The following is a 14,427-nucleotide window of genomic DNA, read 5'->3' as shown; positions in this document are numbered from 1 at the left end:
GGGGGGGGGGGGGAGGGGAGAGAGAGAGAGAAGGGAGGGAAAGGCGTTCGCCCTAGTTCACCCTGTCTGAAATGCGCGACGTTATAGTCGACGTGTCCTGGGAGCTTTTCCCCGGTACATCGTGTCTCATCAGCATTGTCTCGAGACACGGATGCCAGATCTCTTCCCGATATCAGCGAAACCACACCCAATAACGAAGTAACCGGAACGAAATAAAGTTCTAGCTAATTGACGAAATTACATTTCGCCGGGAGGCTAGAAAAAGCTTACATTGCCGGGGATAGTCGGATAATCCGATTACCCGGCAGCCACCGACGAATATACTTGAGACTGAATTCTCATCTCTCCACAGACGGAGTACACTCGCTCGCTCGCTCGCGCGCGCGTCCACCACCTCGGATGTGTACCCGACACCCGCGCCCGCGTATCCCGCGAGCCCGGACGCGCAGGACGAAGAAGGGTGACGGGGGAGAGCCACACGACGGTGCGTGTGTGCGTGGAGATGAGTTTTCCCGCGCGCGGCAACCTACGCCTCGTCGCCATTGGCGGATCGAAGTTAGCGCGGGAGGCCGTGTCGGTGCTCGTGCTCTGCGCTAAAGAGGGGCAGAAAGAGAGAGGGTGAGAAAGAGAGAGGGAGGGCAGGAGAGAGAGAGAGAGAGAGAGAGAGAGAGAGGACGAAGTTGAGCGAGTGTAGCGAGGACGCGAGAGGGGAAAGTGCGCAGCAGTCGGCGAACGCGGGCGGGAGAGGAGGAGACGAGGGAGGACGGACGGTCGCTCGGTGTAATAGCGGCGGGCGTAGTACGTAGCGCGGGCATAGTATTACTACGCAGTGGCGGGCTTACTACGTAGTATCCGAGAGAGTGTAGTGCCCCGCGGGGTTGCGTCCATTGATCCCCAGGACTTCCCCTGTCTTCTCCCCGCTCGCCGTCCGTCCGTCCGTCTCAGGCTCGCCGAGCCGCGCGTCACCCCACCACGTCGTCGCGCTCTTCCCCACCGTCGTGTCTCCGCTTCTCCCCGCTGCTTCCCCGTGCCCCTCCGACGCCCTGACCATCCTTCCTGGTTTACTTCCCTTTTTACCGTCTCGCTCGCACTTTCCCGCGTCTCTCGCGGCAGCTCCCACACTGCCTACTTCTCTCTTCCGGCGATGCGAACCCCACCATCACCGTCGCCACCGCCGCCGCCGCCGCCGCCACCATCATCCGACGGCGCAGCGTTACTTGGTCGTTCGATAGAGGCCGATGCCTTGAGCTCGAATCACGCCGAGTCAGACGGATCCGACGAACTTTTGCGGATCCGGGGCTGGATCCCTCGGCAACCCTCCGAGTGGAGATCAAAGCCGAGCCGCGCCGCGGACGAGAGAGAGGAGTGCGGACTGACGGGGACTTGGGCTTCTTCCCGGAAGACGATCGCGTTAAATTTTTGCGGCGATCCGTCCTTTAATCCCGTTCAGCGAAATCTGATATGTGCACCGTCCTTTTCGCGTTTAGCATCGCCAAACGAGAACGTTTTTCGGAACCTGGGTAGATAGCTCCAGCGCGATTGGTCCATGTTGCTTCCCCCTCGCAAAAATTTTAAATCCTCCGCGTTCAAATTCCCACCACCGTTCAATTTCGCCGAATCTTTGATAACCTTGGCACAGATCCACGCACAAAATATGCCCGATGCAAGCTTTCGTATCGCGTTCGCTGAGAATCCAATCGTCAGACTCACGACAGATCCTTCTGCGCTCTCCTCCCACGCCTACTTTCTCAACGATTCGATAAAATCAACGACGGCGACATTTTACTTATTTAAACGCGCACATCGCCGTCGTTCTCGCGGGATGCCAAACAACCGGCAAGATATAGCAACTCTGTCGCAGCGACGGGAGAGACGACGAGATTATCTACGTCCGGTGGCAACGATCGATCGCGTCGCGTAGGCTGGAGTTTTCCTGTCGATAGCGTTGCCACCGCCGCGCATTGTACATTGTAAAATCGATCGTTGGCGCGCGACACCTCTCTTTCTTTCTCTCTTCTTCTGCTCTCTTTCTCTCTCTTTCTCTCTCTTCCGCGACATCACGACGGCGATGAAACCTTTGCTTTTCACGCGGTTCAAGGCGCCGCGTCGCACGCTTGCAAAGTTCAAGGCGAGTTCAGGGATTGAGGCGTACATGCATGAAGATTGGCTTTGCGGAAAAGTTGTTAACGGACGCATAGGCCTGGTGTGTGAAAACTCGAGTCAATATTTCACGTCGATGCTTGCGTAACAGCACGTACACGTAACCGCTTCGTATTAACCGCCTCGTTATGCATCTGCAACGCGTGCGGGCGTGGATGTTTGACCTATCGGGGAAAGTTACGTCAATCGACTACGTTGTCGCACCTCCGTGACACTGTCGCTTCCCCTCTGTTTTTCATGTTGTCCCCTCTCTATCGAAATTGCAAGCACTCCGAGTAATGCCAAATGCAGGATTAAGGGAGAGGGAGAACGCGCGGCGTATGTACATCGCGAATCCCGCTGATTTGTGTTCGGCGCGAGAACTTGAAACGGCTGGATATTGAAATTTAATCTCGCCGTAATATATTTTATTATCGCGTGCGCAGAAGGGGACCGTCGTAATTGCGCAATTACGCCGGTAATAGGCCGGCATTTAAGTTTGCATAATACAGTCGAAATCTTGATACATTAGCGGCACACCGGGGGTGAAGTGGACAAAAGATACCAAGTTTTTGTCTTAAATTGCGATGACTTGTCGCCGTTAAGCGAGATATAAATTACAAGATTCTCGGCAGCTCTGTCTCCCTTTCGCGGTGTCTCTCTCTCTATCTATCTCTATCTTTCTCTCTCACCATTTCTGCTAGTCGCGCCTGATGTCTCCCACCGTTATTGAGGTTGCCGCGACAATTTAAGTAAGCAGCCGTTAAAATTAGCGGAACTTTTTAATTGCTGTTTCTCTCTTCCTTCCCTCTGTGCAGACGCGTCATCCGCCGCACGACTCCTCCTGTTCGAGACGCGACGCACGAAGATGCATAATATATATTGAGAGCGGGTCGCAAAACGGTCTCGCGACAAAATATCGCGTAAACGCGCGTTCGACTTGGCGCGCCCACGGGCGCGCGCGGAAAATCGATTCTGCAAATTTTCGCGCGCACGTCACAAAGTCCGTGGACCCGGACACGCAGAGAGAGAGAAAGAGAGAGAAAGAGAGACTCCGCACACGTGTGCGCGCGCGCGTCATATTGAAGTCATATGCGCCCTGGACGCGCGGCCGTCCCCGTTGAAATGGAGCTGCATTCGAAAGTAGCACGGCTGTGTTTACAAACAGCAAAGAGGCCGGGCCAGGGCAAAAGGGTGAGGGCGGGCTAAAACAGGGCGCAAAAGCCCGCCAGGTCTATGGCCTACGCACAGCCGTTTATTGTCCCTTCCTTTAACGGAACGTTATACCGGTGGAAGCGGCGGCTTCCGAAGCCTTCTCCTCCTCCTTCTCCTCCTCTTCCTCCTCCTTCGCACCCGCAGTTTTGTTATGGTGCTCTCGCTCGAGGGCCCTTTAAATATTTTAAACGGATTTCACTATAATAACGCGGTCATCCACGAGGTGGCAAAGTTCACGGAAATTTTCCGAAGAGTCCGAATGCGTTCCGACGTTATTCTCGCGGAGATTACGTGTCGCGAAGTTAAGGGACACTCCGGGAAAAGGCATTTAAAGTATCGGACACTCGGCTCGTGCAAGTTTTAATTCGCCTCCCGAGGTTTCAAACATTCTCAAGAATTCGTCGCGAGCGAGAGAATTTTAAAGTGCGAGATGTTTAATTGCCGTTGAAAGTCAAACTCCTGTTTCAATTTTATTTCATAGAGCCCTCCAGCGCACATTTTTTTCTCATATCCGGTTGTAATTATGACTTTAAAATATGAGTGCTGCCGGTAATATTATTAGCGCGATATGACAGCTCTTCACTTCTGCCATGCGTGTACGTTTGTCTATTGAAATATACGCGCATTCGAAAATTTTGTACTGCGTCTTCTTAGGCAATCCACGTCTTATATTGTCAATAAATTACACTCTCTGTCTCTGTCTTTCTCTCTCTCTCTACTCTTCTCTACTCATTCCGTCCTCTTCCTCTTTCTCTCTTTCTCTTCCTGGACGTTTGCTTTGAAAATTTTACAAGGCAATTAGCACGCATTACGATCCTCGTATTTAATTCGTAAGGATTGCCCGCGTATAAAATTAGTTATTGCGGTTGCGCGTAAATGCGGGATTCCAAGCGCATAAACGTCTCCGCCGAACGGCGCGCCGCGCGCGTTTAAAATATTAAAAGGACTTACGACCTTGCCGCGTTCGGATTAGATGCACATAGAAAACCAGTTTGCTCCCCGTGCGCGAGCTAATCGCGCGATTTATGACCGGTACTCTCGCGATGCACCTGTGCTCGCTTCGGATCGCCTATCGCCGACGCGCCGTTCGCGAGGGTAGAAGAAGGGAGCCGCGAAAGAACGGAAGATAAAGCGATCTCTCGCGCGTGTGTATCTCTAGTGACGGGCACTTGCGTTTAAAAGCGGTGCGGCCGTCCGGAGACCTACGGCGCGTGGAATTTTAATATAGCATTCCTCGTGTAATCTCTCTCTCTCTCTCTCGTGCGCGCGCGCGCGCGCGTGGCGGTTTATTCGATTCGCGGAAACTTTAGAGAAATTTAATCGAGTCGCACGTGAGAGAGAGAGAGAGAGAGAGAGAGAGAGAGAGAGAGAGAGAGAGAGAGAGAGAAAGAGAGCAGCTTCCTCGCGCGCGATAGCTGTAAATCTTTGAAAAACGCGACTTACCCGATGATTCGCGGCGCACGAGTCATAATTCGATACGAATACCCCTTCCGCGCTCTCCGAGAGCAGAAGAGATTTAATATCATCGTTCACGGTCGTGTAAAACGCAGTTGCGAGAAAGTTGAAAACTTTCCACTATATGTGCGCATCGAGAGCTAATGGGATGGTTCGTGGCCGCGTGTACGCGTGTGTACGCGACGCGAGTGTCTGCGACATGCACACACGTGGCAGAGGCACCGACGGTTTTCAACTTGCACACATTGTCGCGAGGGGTGATTGTCCTCGGACCCTTCCCTATCAACCCTCCTCGACCGCGACCGATCTGTCTGTCCCTGCCCGCGTTCTATATCGCAACCCTCGGTTTGTTCAATTTCTGACCTTCTGCGAGCCTGCAGCGGCACTCCACTTCGTTATCATAACATTCGCGTACGACCGAGCAAAAATGGCTGCGCCCGACGACGCGGATATATATCCGCAGCGCGCGACGCGTCGAGTAAATTCGCTGTCGCCTAAAAACCTCTCGCGAACCCAAAGTTTCGCGTTGCGTGGCGGCGTGCGCGCGCGAGTTTTTCCGATTTCACGTAATTGAAGCGCACTAGATAACGATTAGAGGGATAGAAAGCGCCGCGCTCGGGGGAGGAAGCGCGCCCGCAGCCTGCCGTAGTAGACGTAGACGACACGGTAAACGGCCGGCCATAAATCGAAGCTCTTCGCTAGGGCCTTGTTGAAATTCCGCGATATTTATGGCGGTTATTCGTTTGGCTTACGTTAGCGAAACTTGCCGAGACCCTACACGCGTGGCACCGCGTTACTTTGCATTTGCGTTTACGTTATTAGGATCGCTTTCATAAATCGCCTCGTTTACGGCAAAACTTTTCGCCTGCTCCTCGGGCGCGCACACCCACCCGGTATATTGTCCTCGGAATCTCGCGCGCGTTATACCCGCCGTTAATTAGTCACTGCCAGCTTTTCCCGGCCGGCATCGATTACACTTTCAAATTCGCCGTACCACGATTCGAAGTCTGCCTGTCGGGAGAGCGACGGATAAGAGGGAGAGACAGAGAGAGACTCGTTCTTTCCAATCGCGCTTTCTATGTTCGTGTCTTCTTCCCTGCGTTTTCTCTTTAAAACGGCGATACATACAAATCTCATTTAAAGCGTGGAAAACGTAAGGAAGCGCAAAATTCGAATAGACTTTATCGAGACTTTTATGCTGCGTTTCAATTGCTAAGATATACTTATCGCCTTGTGACAAATATATACGCCTGAAGAATGAGCTCTAAACACCGTGAAAATCCGCATCGCCGTTTTTCGGCGAGAAGCGCGCACGCGTGTGTTCTTTTTTCCCGAGCGTGCTTCGCGCCAGGGAGAAATCGACTTCAACTTCTCCTCACGTCCCGCGATCCCGCTTATGGAAAAATTTACCGACGGCGTTATCGATGAGTACACAGTCGATAGTCGCGAGAAACGTCGGCCACGCGCGAATAAATCTAAACATATTGTGAGGGAGAAAGGAGAACGCGACGGCGACGCCGACGGCGGTGAAGCGGGAGAAGCCGGGCGCTCTAAGCCACATCGCAGACGTGCCTGTGGGAATAGAAAATCCCCGTGGAACGGGCCTACGCCCCTCGGCCCACCGTCGCCCCTTTCGCCTGCTCCTCCTCGTCCTGCCGTTTCATTTATGTCCAGGAGTGTAGACACCTTGCGGAGTCTGTCGGGAGCTACAGAGGAGAGAGAAAGAGAAAGAGAGAGAAAGAGAGAGGGAAATGGAGAGCAAGAGAAAGAGAGAGTAAGAGGCAGGCCAGGGGGAGAAATCGGCGGGGAGAGAACGAGAGGGACAGCGAAGCGCCTCGACGGGAATGAGACGAAAAATCGTCTGCGCGCAGGGGTTCCAGGGCGTTCACCCTAGGGTGGGTCCAGCGCCAGACACAACACTCACACCCCCGTTTTATGGGGTGGTAAAGTACCTATCTCTCTCTCCTTTTCTCTCGCCCTTCTTCCTCTCGCTCTCTCGCCACGTCTCTCTTGCTTCCCTCCCTCCTACTCATTCCCCCCGTTCTCTCTCTCTTTCTCTCGTGTCTCGCCCCTCGCTGACTGTGTCCCTTCTTCTGCCTCCTCTCTCGCCACTCTCTCTCTCTCTTTCTCCTCTCTCTCTCCGCCGCACTCCTCGCCCACTTCCTTCATCCCTTCCAGAAGGGTGGAGTACTCGCGTTTACGTTGCGCCCTGCGTTATTGCGTTTCGGTGCGTGGCACACGCGCAAAAAGCGCGCCGTGCTCCACCCTTTGAGAAAATTTCTTCTTGTCGTCGTCTCACGCTGATTTTTCGTCGTTTCTCGTCTTTTCCCGAGAGACAGAGAGAGAAGGAGACATGTTGGTGTTCAGCTTGAAATACAATCGTTTTTTCCCACGCAGGGACGTCGACATTGCTTCGGCATTGTTTCCCCGCGGATATCGCTGGGCGCTCGCTGGACGCGCGTCGACGCGAATTGAGAGCCCCTGTAATTAAACGCCGGCAAATCCAAAGCGGCGGCCCATTAAAACATCCCCTAACGAGTGCGGGGACCGGCAACTCGTAGCCACCCTGTCTGGCGCAACAATGACTCACGTGCACCCCCGTGACTTTTGCACGGCGCGGCGCCCGATCATCGACCGTCGGCCGGCTAAATACGACGGCGGCAACGGATATGTTCTCGCATGTTTGCGTAAGACGGAAGTACAGTCGAAATTGTTCTCGCGGGAATCTCGCCCCATCGTTACTGTACCGCTATGATTTCAGGATCTCTCTTTGTTCGAGCGTGGCGTCGTGCGAATTTGCGCGCGACGCCACGCAAATCTTCTCGACAACGGATCATTTTCGCGGGTAGGCTGGTACAAGTAATAACACGCTCTCTATTAAAGTAATCGTGTGTTCGCTACTTAACGGTGTAAGACATGCGTGCGTGTGTGCGTTCGTGCAAACGTCAAGTGGAGCGCGTTGCACATGTGCTTTTGCACGCTCGCGGCGAGGAAAAGAAAAAAAAATTGGCCACGTCGCCCAAGAGTGTTATTTACTCCCGCAAGACATCGGTGGTGTCTATGTAACGTTGACCACACGGCAACCGCACACGTTCCCGGAATCGTTCGAGTCACCTGGGGTGCCGCACGTAGCTACCGATTCCCGCCATTTGCAGCCCTCACCTGCGGCGAAACGCGGCGGTGAAGCCGGCCAGCGGCTCGAATATCCGCACGATACAAGCAAAGTAAGGAAAAGTTCGCCGCGGCCGTGTTGGGGTGCACAAAGCGATTCCTCGAATTCTCATTCGCTTTATAATCGAGTGCAAGGGTGGTAACCCTGCCCGGAAGTGGCAAGAAAAGAGGAATCGACGAAGATGAGGTGTTAATCGCGTTCACTGACTTCGCTAGCTGGCTGTTGTCCGCCCAGTAACTTTCACTTGGCGATTATTTGTCGAGCCAGTTGTCACACTTGCTGTTATTTTAATCTCAATAGCTTTCTCGATCTCTTCATCTACCTACGACAACTCGACAACATATTATTCACACCTGCGATTTATTATCACTTTATTATTATCGTCTCACAGCGCAGTTTATTAATTCGTCAATCCATCAAATTGATTTAAAAAATTATGTAAATATAATGGACGCCTCTCCGGGAACGAATTGCGGCAAGACCAAACGGTCTTGCAACGATAATGTGACCGACTAGATAATCGACAGTTCGTTGCTCGCCGCGGATCGGCGAAGTCACGCGATCTCGGGCAAGTTTCGCGATCGCGATTCGGGACGAGACGAAGCGCGACGACGCGGAATTTATCGCGGTATTTTCACCGACGCTTTCCCAACGAGTCGCGCGCCGTTATTCGCTCGCCCGACCGACGGTATTCGCGCCTTAACCCTGGCTCTTCCATCACAACGCGACATCGCGTCTCTTCACCATCCCTCCGCTCCGTCCATCGTATTTTTTGTCGTTCCCTGGTCCTCGCGTGATTTATATCCCCCGTGAAAAAGGGTCCGTTTCCTAATTACGGGATGAGAAAGAATTACCACGCGGCTCTCCCTCGAGGAAAGCCGCCTCTCCGGCTCGGTTGGTCGGCGAAAGTGTTACTAAAAAATAATGTATATTCATAACTCGGCATTTGCGTCGGGGTGGCAGAGGGTGGGGTGGGGTGGTGGGTGAACCGCGGGTGTGATGCGCCGCGCGTGGGTTAAACGCGACGGAAATAAATGTGCCGGTCCCTGCGGATGAACGCCGAGCGTTCTCGCGAGTGCGTGCCGGCATTACGTTTTATGGAAAAATATCACCGGCATGTAGAGAGACGCACGCGCTTCTATCGTGCGCGCTTCAGTCGCGGCGAGTTGACGCGCTATGTCGAGTGCGCGAAGGTGTTGGTGAATCATAAGAATCGATTCCCACGCGCGAAAACGACACCGGATTGACGCCGTCGGTGGCAGCAGTGCAACCGGTGGTGAGGATACCGACGCTGTCGAGCGCGTGATGCCATTTCTCTCTCTCTCTCTCCTCTCTCTCTCTCTTTCTTTCTCTCTCTTCTTTTTTACTTTTCTTCTCTTTTTCCTTCATCGTGAGAAATCGCGTGTCAGCTGGGTGCGATGCGCCGGTGTCTCGTGTTCTTCACGTTCCACGAATGTCTACGGCCCGAATATGTCGTACGCACGCGGTAATTTGCCGGGGCGTGATAAGCCGTCTAATTGGGACAACAACAGATGGTACTTGGGGGCCGAGTCGGCTGCGAGAACTCGAAGGAAACTCAGTATTCGCTATTGTGGGACGGCATGAAAATGGCCGCATTATGGTATCTCATTAACGGCGGCCAGGATGATTATTATGGTGTCGCGAGGCTGATGATCGACCATGTTATCATTACCGTCGACAAGTGGACACCGACTGAAATGCCGATGTGTGGTGGAAACCCCCTCCTCCTGGAATGTCGAAAACGCCGCGGATATACTGCGAGCGTTGCGGAAATGCCGTGGAAAAAGGTAGGCACAGGTCCGCCGCGGTCCGGGATCATTGCTGACAGACGTAAAACGAAGTTACGAGGTCAAATTGATCCTTTCTGGTGGGCCAACGTTAATACGACGGGGACGTTTGACGGGAAACGGCGCGGTCACCGGAGGGGAAACGGGGTTTCCGGCGAGATCCGCGCTTCGCGGGATAAAATCCATACCGCGGCGACGTTCCTTCCACGATCTGCATCGTCGTGCGTCCGCAGCAAGCTTCGTATGCAAGGCACGAAACTGCAGGCTGGCAGCAATCCGCCCGGATAGCCCCATACATCGAAATCGGCGACCGCGTCGCGTCCCCGACGCTTCCTGGAATCTCCGGGTCGAGAAATGCGTCGGGGCGCGGTAATAATGTCGGTGCAGTAATAAGCCGGGGCGGTCAGCCGAGGTCAGACAGACATACGAACGGACGTGATGTTTCCAAAGGGGCGCGCGGGGTTGATGGGAAGGGAGCGGGAGGGCGACGAGGGTGGCCCCGCTGGGATTCGAGACTCTGTTGGCCCCCTTCTCGTTCTGTCTATCTCTGCTCGTCTCTGTCATTCTCTCTTTCTCTTCTCTCTCGTCGGCGGCGCCGCCGCCACCGCTGCCGCCGCCGCCGCCGCCGCCGCCGCCCCCGTAGTAGGTCGTCGAACTACGTGGAAACGAACTTAACCCCCCTGATACGCGGCCGAGAAGGGGAGAGCTTGCTGGCTGGCTGGCTGGCTGGCTGGCAGACGCGGTGCCGCGCTCCGGAGGGATTCTCGTAGCAATAAAGCAACCGGATTAACACCCTCCTGCTCCTTCCCTCTGTGCCCCCGTGCACCCTCTCGCACCTTCACCTCTTCGGCCGACCCTCCCATTCAGCGGCCGAGAGAGCGAGGGCTCGCTCGCTCGCTCGCTCGTCTTCGTTGGCAGTTGGTAGCTTGCTATAATTTACCTATCCTAAACACATCGAGCGCATCGTACATGTGTACTGACGAGTGGTGAAATAGGAGTTGAAGAGGGATAGCTGAGGAGGATGCGGGAGAGTGGAGAGAGCAACAAGCGCGCGAGCCGAGGGAGGGAAAGAGGGTGAGTGGGTGAGTCGGAGCCGAGGGGTGGCTCGTCGGCGAGCGAGCAGTCTCACAAAGGTGATTTAACCCGCGCTAACTCTCTGCGCTAACTCGATCGGGCTCCTGTCGCGCTGCGAGAGCTACTTCGCGAGGAAAACAGGGAATTAAAGGCGAATTTACACGGTTCGCGTTAGACGACCTCGCATGCGCGCGCGCGCGCGCGCCGTTTGCGGATCGTCTGACGCGGATCGGGGGACAGACAAGTTAATCGCGCGAACAATAGTTCCGCAATAATACACAGCCGTGTCGAACGACGGGACAAGCTTCGGGCGACATCTCGCGATGAGTCGGGCAAAATTTCACGCACGATTAATTAATGACATTCAGCGGGAGGCGACCGGTGAGAGACACCACGGTGTGAAACGTCTGTGTTTCCCGGAGATACTTAATTTTGTACGAGTGATTTTGCACTCGCCCTCGAGAGTAGGAGACACGCGTCGATTGCGTATTCGAGGGTATACTCTATTATCTACCTGGCTATTATAACGATTCCAGGATATCATGGGTCTTCATCACGTCTGGCCGTTGCTTTCGTGGAAGGTAATTAATAGCGGCGACTAAATTTTACGTAGGGATGACTAATACGGGGAAGTCAGCTTAGTGCGAATTCGCCCGTTCTCTTTCTCTCTCTCTCTCTCTCTCGTCTGCGATGAGTCAATTTTTACGGGACATTCCGTACACACGGCTCGAGAGACCGAGGAGTCCGTAGTTGCTGAGCAGTCAGTTAGTCGCTTGGCAGCCGGAGCCATGATGATTTTAATTGATGTTCCGGAGTTGTAATACAGTTATATAATTAGGCCTTGGATGATTGATGGCGGCTCAAAGAAAAGGGAGCGGAAATCTTCCCTAAATTCGACCGTAATAAATAGGACCGTAATAAATAGGCTTGGGCTTGCGTAATGATTCATACCGACGAAGGGAACGTCATTCGGTATCCGCGAGAGCAACGATAATAAATAGCTTAACCCTTAACCCTCAATTCCGGCAGCCAGTGGAACACACGATGTGCCGGCCAATTGCATATTTCCATTACTCTCGGTAGACACAGCAGTTACGCAACGATAGAAAATAGAACTCGAACGCTCGTCCTGCCGATCTATTCTGACATTAAAAAGATAAAAAAAAGAAAGTCAATGGAATTTTCTATAGCCATCGTATATCGCTGACCCTGGTGGTCTCCATGACGATACCGTCTGTCAATTCACCATCGATCTCGTCTTGCGTCGGCATGCCCCGAATAGAAGGACAAAAGAAGAGAACAAATTACACACGTATTCGGACGAAAGAACGGCAATCGACGTCTAATTATCTAATGACACAGTCGATGAAGACAATGGGACGGCGAGAAAGTCGTTGGCACATCGGCGAATTTGTCGCCCGCCGCCCCGGTCCACGTCGTCTCTCTTCCCCCCGGCTGCCTGGAATAATCGTCGAAAAAAGTTGCCGCTTTTTTTTCCTGCGACAAAACATCCCCGCGTCACCTCGGGCGGCGTGGGTGGTTCGTCAGCCCCCGTGGGTCCCGGAGGTTGGGAGCGCGCGCGGCGGTAGGAGAGGCAAGAGGCGCCCCGAACAAATGCCGTAGGCTTTGTTTTAATTGCGGCGTTTGTTCGCCCGCGTTTTATAAATGCTCGCCGTTTCACTTCCTGCCATCATCGTCGTCGTCACGGTCGTACGCGCCGGACACCATCGCGAAAAACCATCTAATCGCGCGAACGAGAATGGAAATCTTATCGCACGCTTGAGACACGACTCACTCCTCTCCTCCTCTCTCCTCGTCTCTTCTCCTCTCCTTTCCTCTCACCGCTTGTTCCTCGTTCCGTATTCATTAATCACTTTGAGACGCCGGCGTATATACATCGTAGCCTCGTAGCGGCGCGAACCGAGTCTGGCTCTCTTCCATCTCTTCCTCGATAATGTCGACCTTGCGACATTCCTCCGGGTCTTTGATACGCCTGTCCGGGGGTACTTTCCAGAAAATGATCTTGGCCGCCGCCGTCGCCGCCGCCGAGGGCCCCTCCGGTGATGTACCATCAGACACGTTCCACTTCAAAGGTGTCTCTTCGTCGGTACGAACAAGTTAAGTGATTAAATCAACTGACTTCGTCTGAGAGGTCCTTACTTCTGCCGCGAAGCGCGGGCGCCATTAAGATCTTATCTTGAAGGATTCTTTGAAAGTATGCCTAGAATTAACTGCATTTCCATCAACGAAAGAGAAAAGCAATTACTTTTGACTTCATCCCCGCGCGCGCGTACGTATGCGCACGAGTGTGTTGCGAGAGACCCCGAGGAGGTATTGCAAAAATTCATTTTCATAATGAGTAGTACCCTTCGCTCGATGATATTCCTGTTACGCGGGAACGAGAAAATTGAGAGAGATCACAAGGGCGGAAATCTGGCGTTTGAACTCACAATTCACTATCGGAATTAGTAACTTCGAGCGAGTTTGATTCCGAATTTCATTCGCTCGACGTGAAAATGATCATTGCGGCCTGCGTTACGCTAAACGCGGAGCGTGTGCGCAGGAGACGACGATTGTAATGTTCCCTACGGTACTCTCTCTCTCTCTTGTTTCGCAATCGGTTAGACCCGCTTTATGATCAAGGTTGTCTCATTTCCATGGAACAAAGACCCCGAGGACCGACGACGCGCGGGAGGAGGTAGAGGAGACGGAGGCTATTCCGGCTTTTTTCTCGACCGGTCCGGGCTCTCAGATTCCGCTAGTAGCGCCAGACTAATAAATATCCTTAATTTCGGCCGATGCGAAGTGCGTTCTCGGAAACCATCGGCGGATTAGGCCCGGCGAACAAAGATCCTAACACACGGGACCTTGTGTTAGGTCCAAAGAAAAAAACCGCTCATGGTCATGGCGGCCGAATGTAAAGACGGAAATCGCCGGGCTAGGTGACCGCGAGCGAAGTAGGAGGATAGAAAGCGAGAGTAATATAGCTATTCGTGACCCACTCTTCGGGAATCGGCACGAAACTCATTCTCTTTTCGCAATATTCGGGTCGACGCGACGGATTCGCTCCGCGCGGTCCTCTTTGAGAAATCACTCGAACAATAATATACCGCTAATACATCTCTGCAACAGTTTATCCTAAGGAGAAGCGGCCCGCAAGAATCGCAATTTCTAGTCTCGATTCATTTTGCCTGACAACGCTCCATTGAAGGATCGCGAAATGTCCCTTACGTAAGACACCAAGTCCGGAGATTAAGCGATACCAATCGCGATAGACGTACACCGTTCGCGGAATGTCCAATTTACGAGGCTGTAGAGTCGCGGTCGGTTCGTCCTATTCCTCGTGACGGCGCATCGGAATGATTTACCGTGGAATTGATACGACATAGCTTCGTGTATAATGGAACGGAGTACCGGGAACGAGTGAGGCAATCGTAGCGTAGTTACGGCGAGACCTAGACACGAGCCTGAGCGCGCGAGCGCGTGGAAAAAGTTGGCCTGTACCAAGAATAGAGCCCGAGAACGTACACTACCTAACTAGGCTATCTATTTCTAGCGGTAAAC

General features: G+C 53.3%; 1 protein-coding gene across 3 annotated transcripts in view; it reads left to right on the top strand.

Moving 5' to 3' along the window:
* LOC116845649 (3-phosphoinositide-dependent protein kinase 1) overlaps positions 1-14,427 on the top strand; it is a 429,458-nt gene that overhangs the window by 70,116 nt on the left and 344,915 nt on the right. Inside the window, exon 1 of one of the 3 annotated variants that reach the window (XM_032818602.1) lies at positions 9,552-9,789. The exons of the other annotated variants lie outside the window; for them this stretch is intronic. Within the exon in view, the coding sequence (XP_032674493.1) occupies positions 9,583-9,789 (207 nt within the window). The 5' untranslated portion in view covers positions 9,552-9,582. Of the gene's footprint in view, positions 1-9,551; positions 9,790-14,427 lie in introns of those variants that run through there. 3 annotated transcript variants of the gene reach the window in all.

The sequence above is a fragment of the Odontomachus brunneus genome, unplaced genomic scaffold (genome assembly GCF_010583005.1).
Source record: "Odontomachus brunneus isolate Ranch 3 - 2012 unplaced genomic scaffold, Obru_v1 Obru_scaffold_054, whole genome shotgun sequence".
Taxonomy (NCBI): domain Eukaryota; kingdom Metazoa; phylum Arthropoda; class Insecta; order Hymenoptera; family Formicidae; genus Odontomachus; species Odontomachus brunneus.
This window is presented reverse-complemented; position numbering and strand designations above follow the sequence as displayed.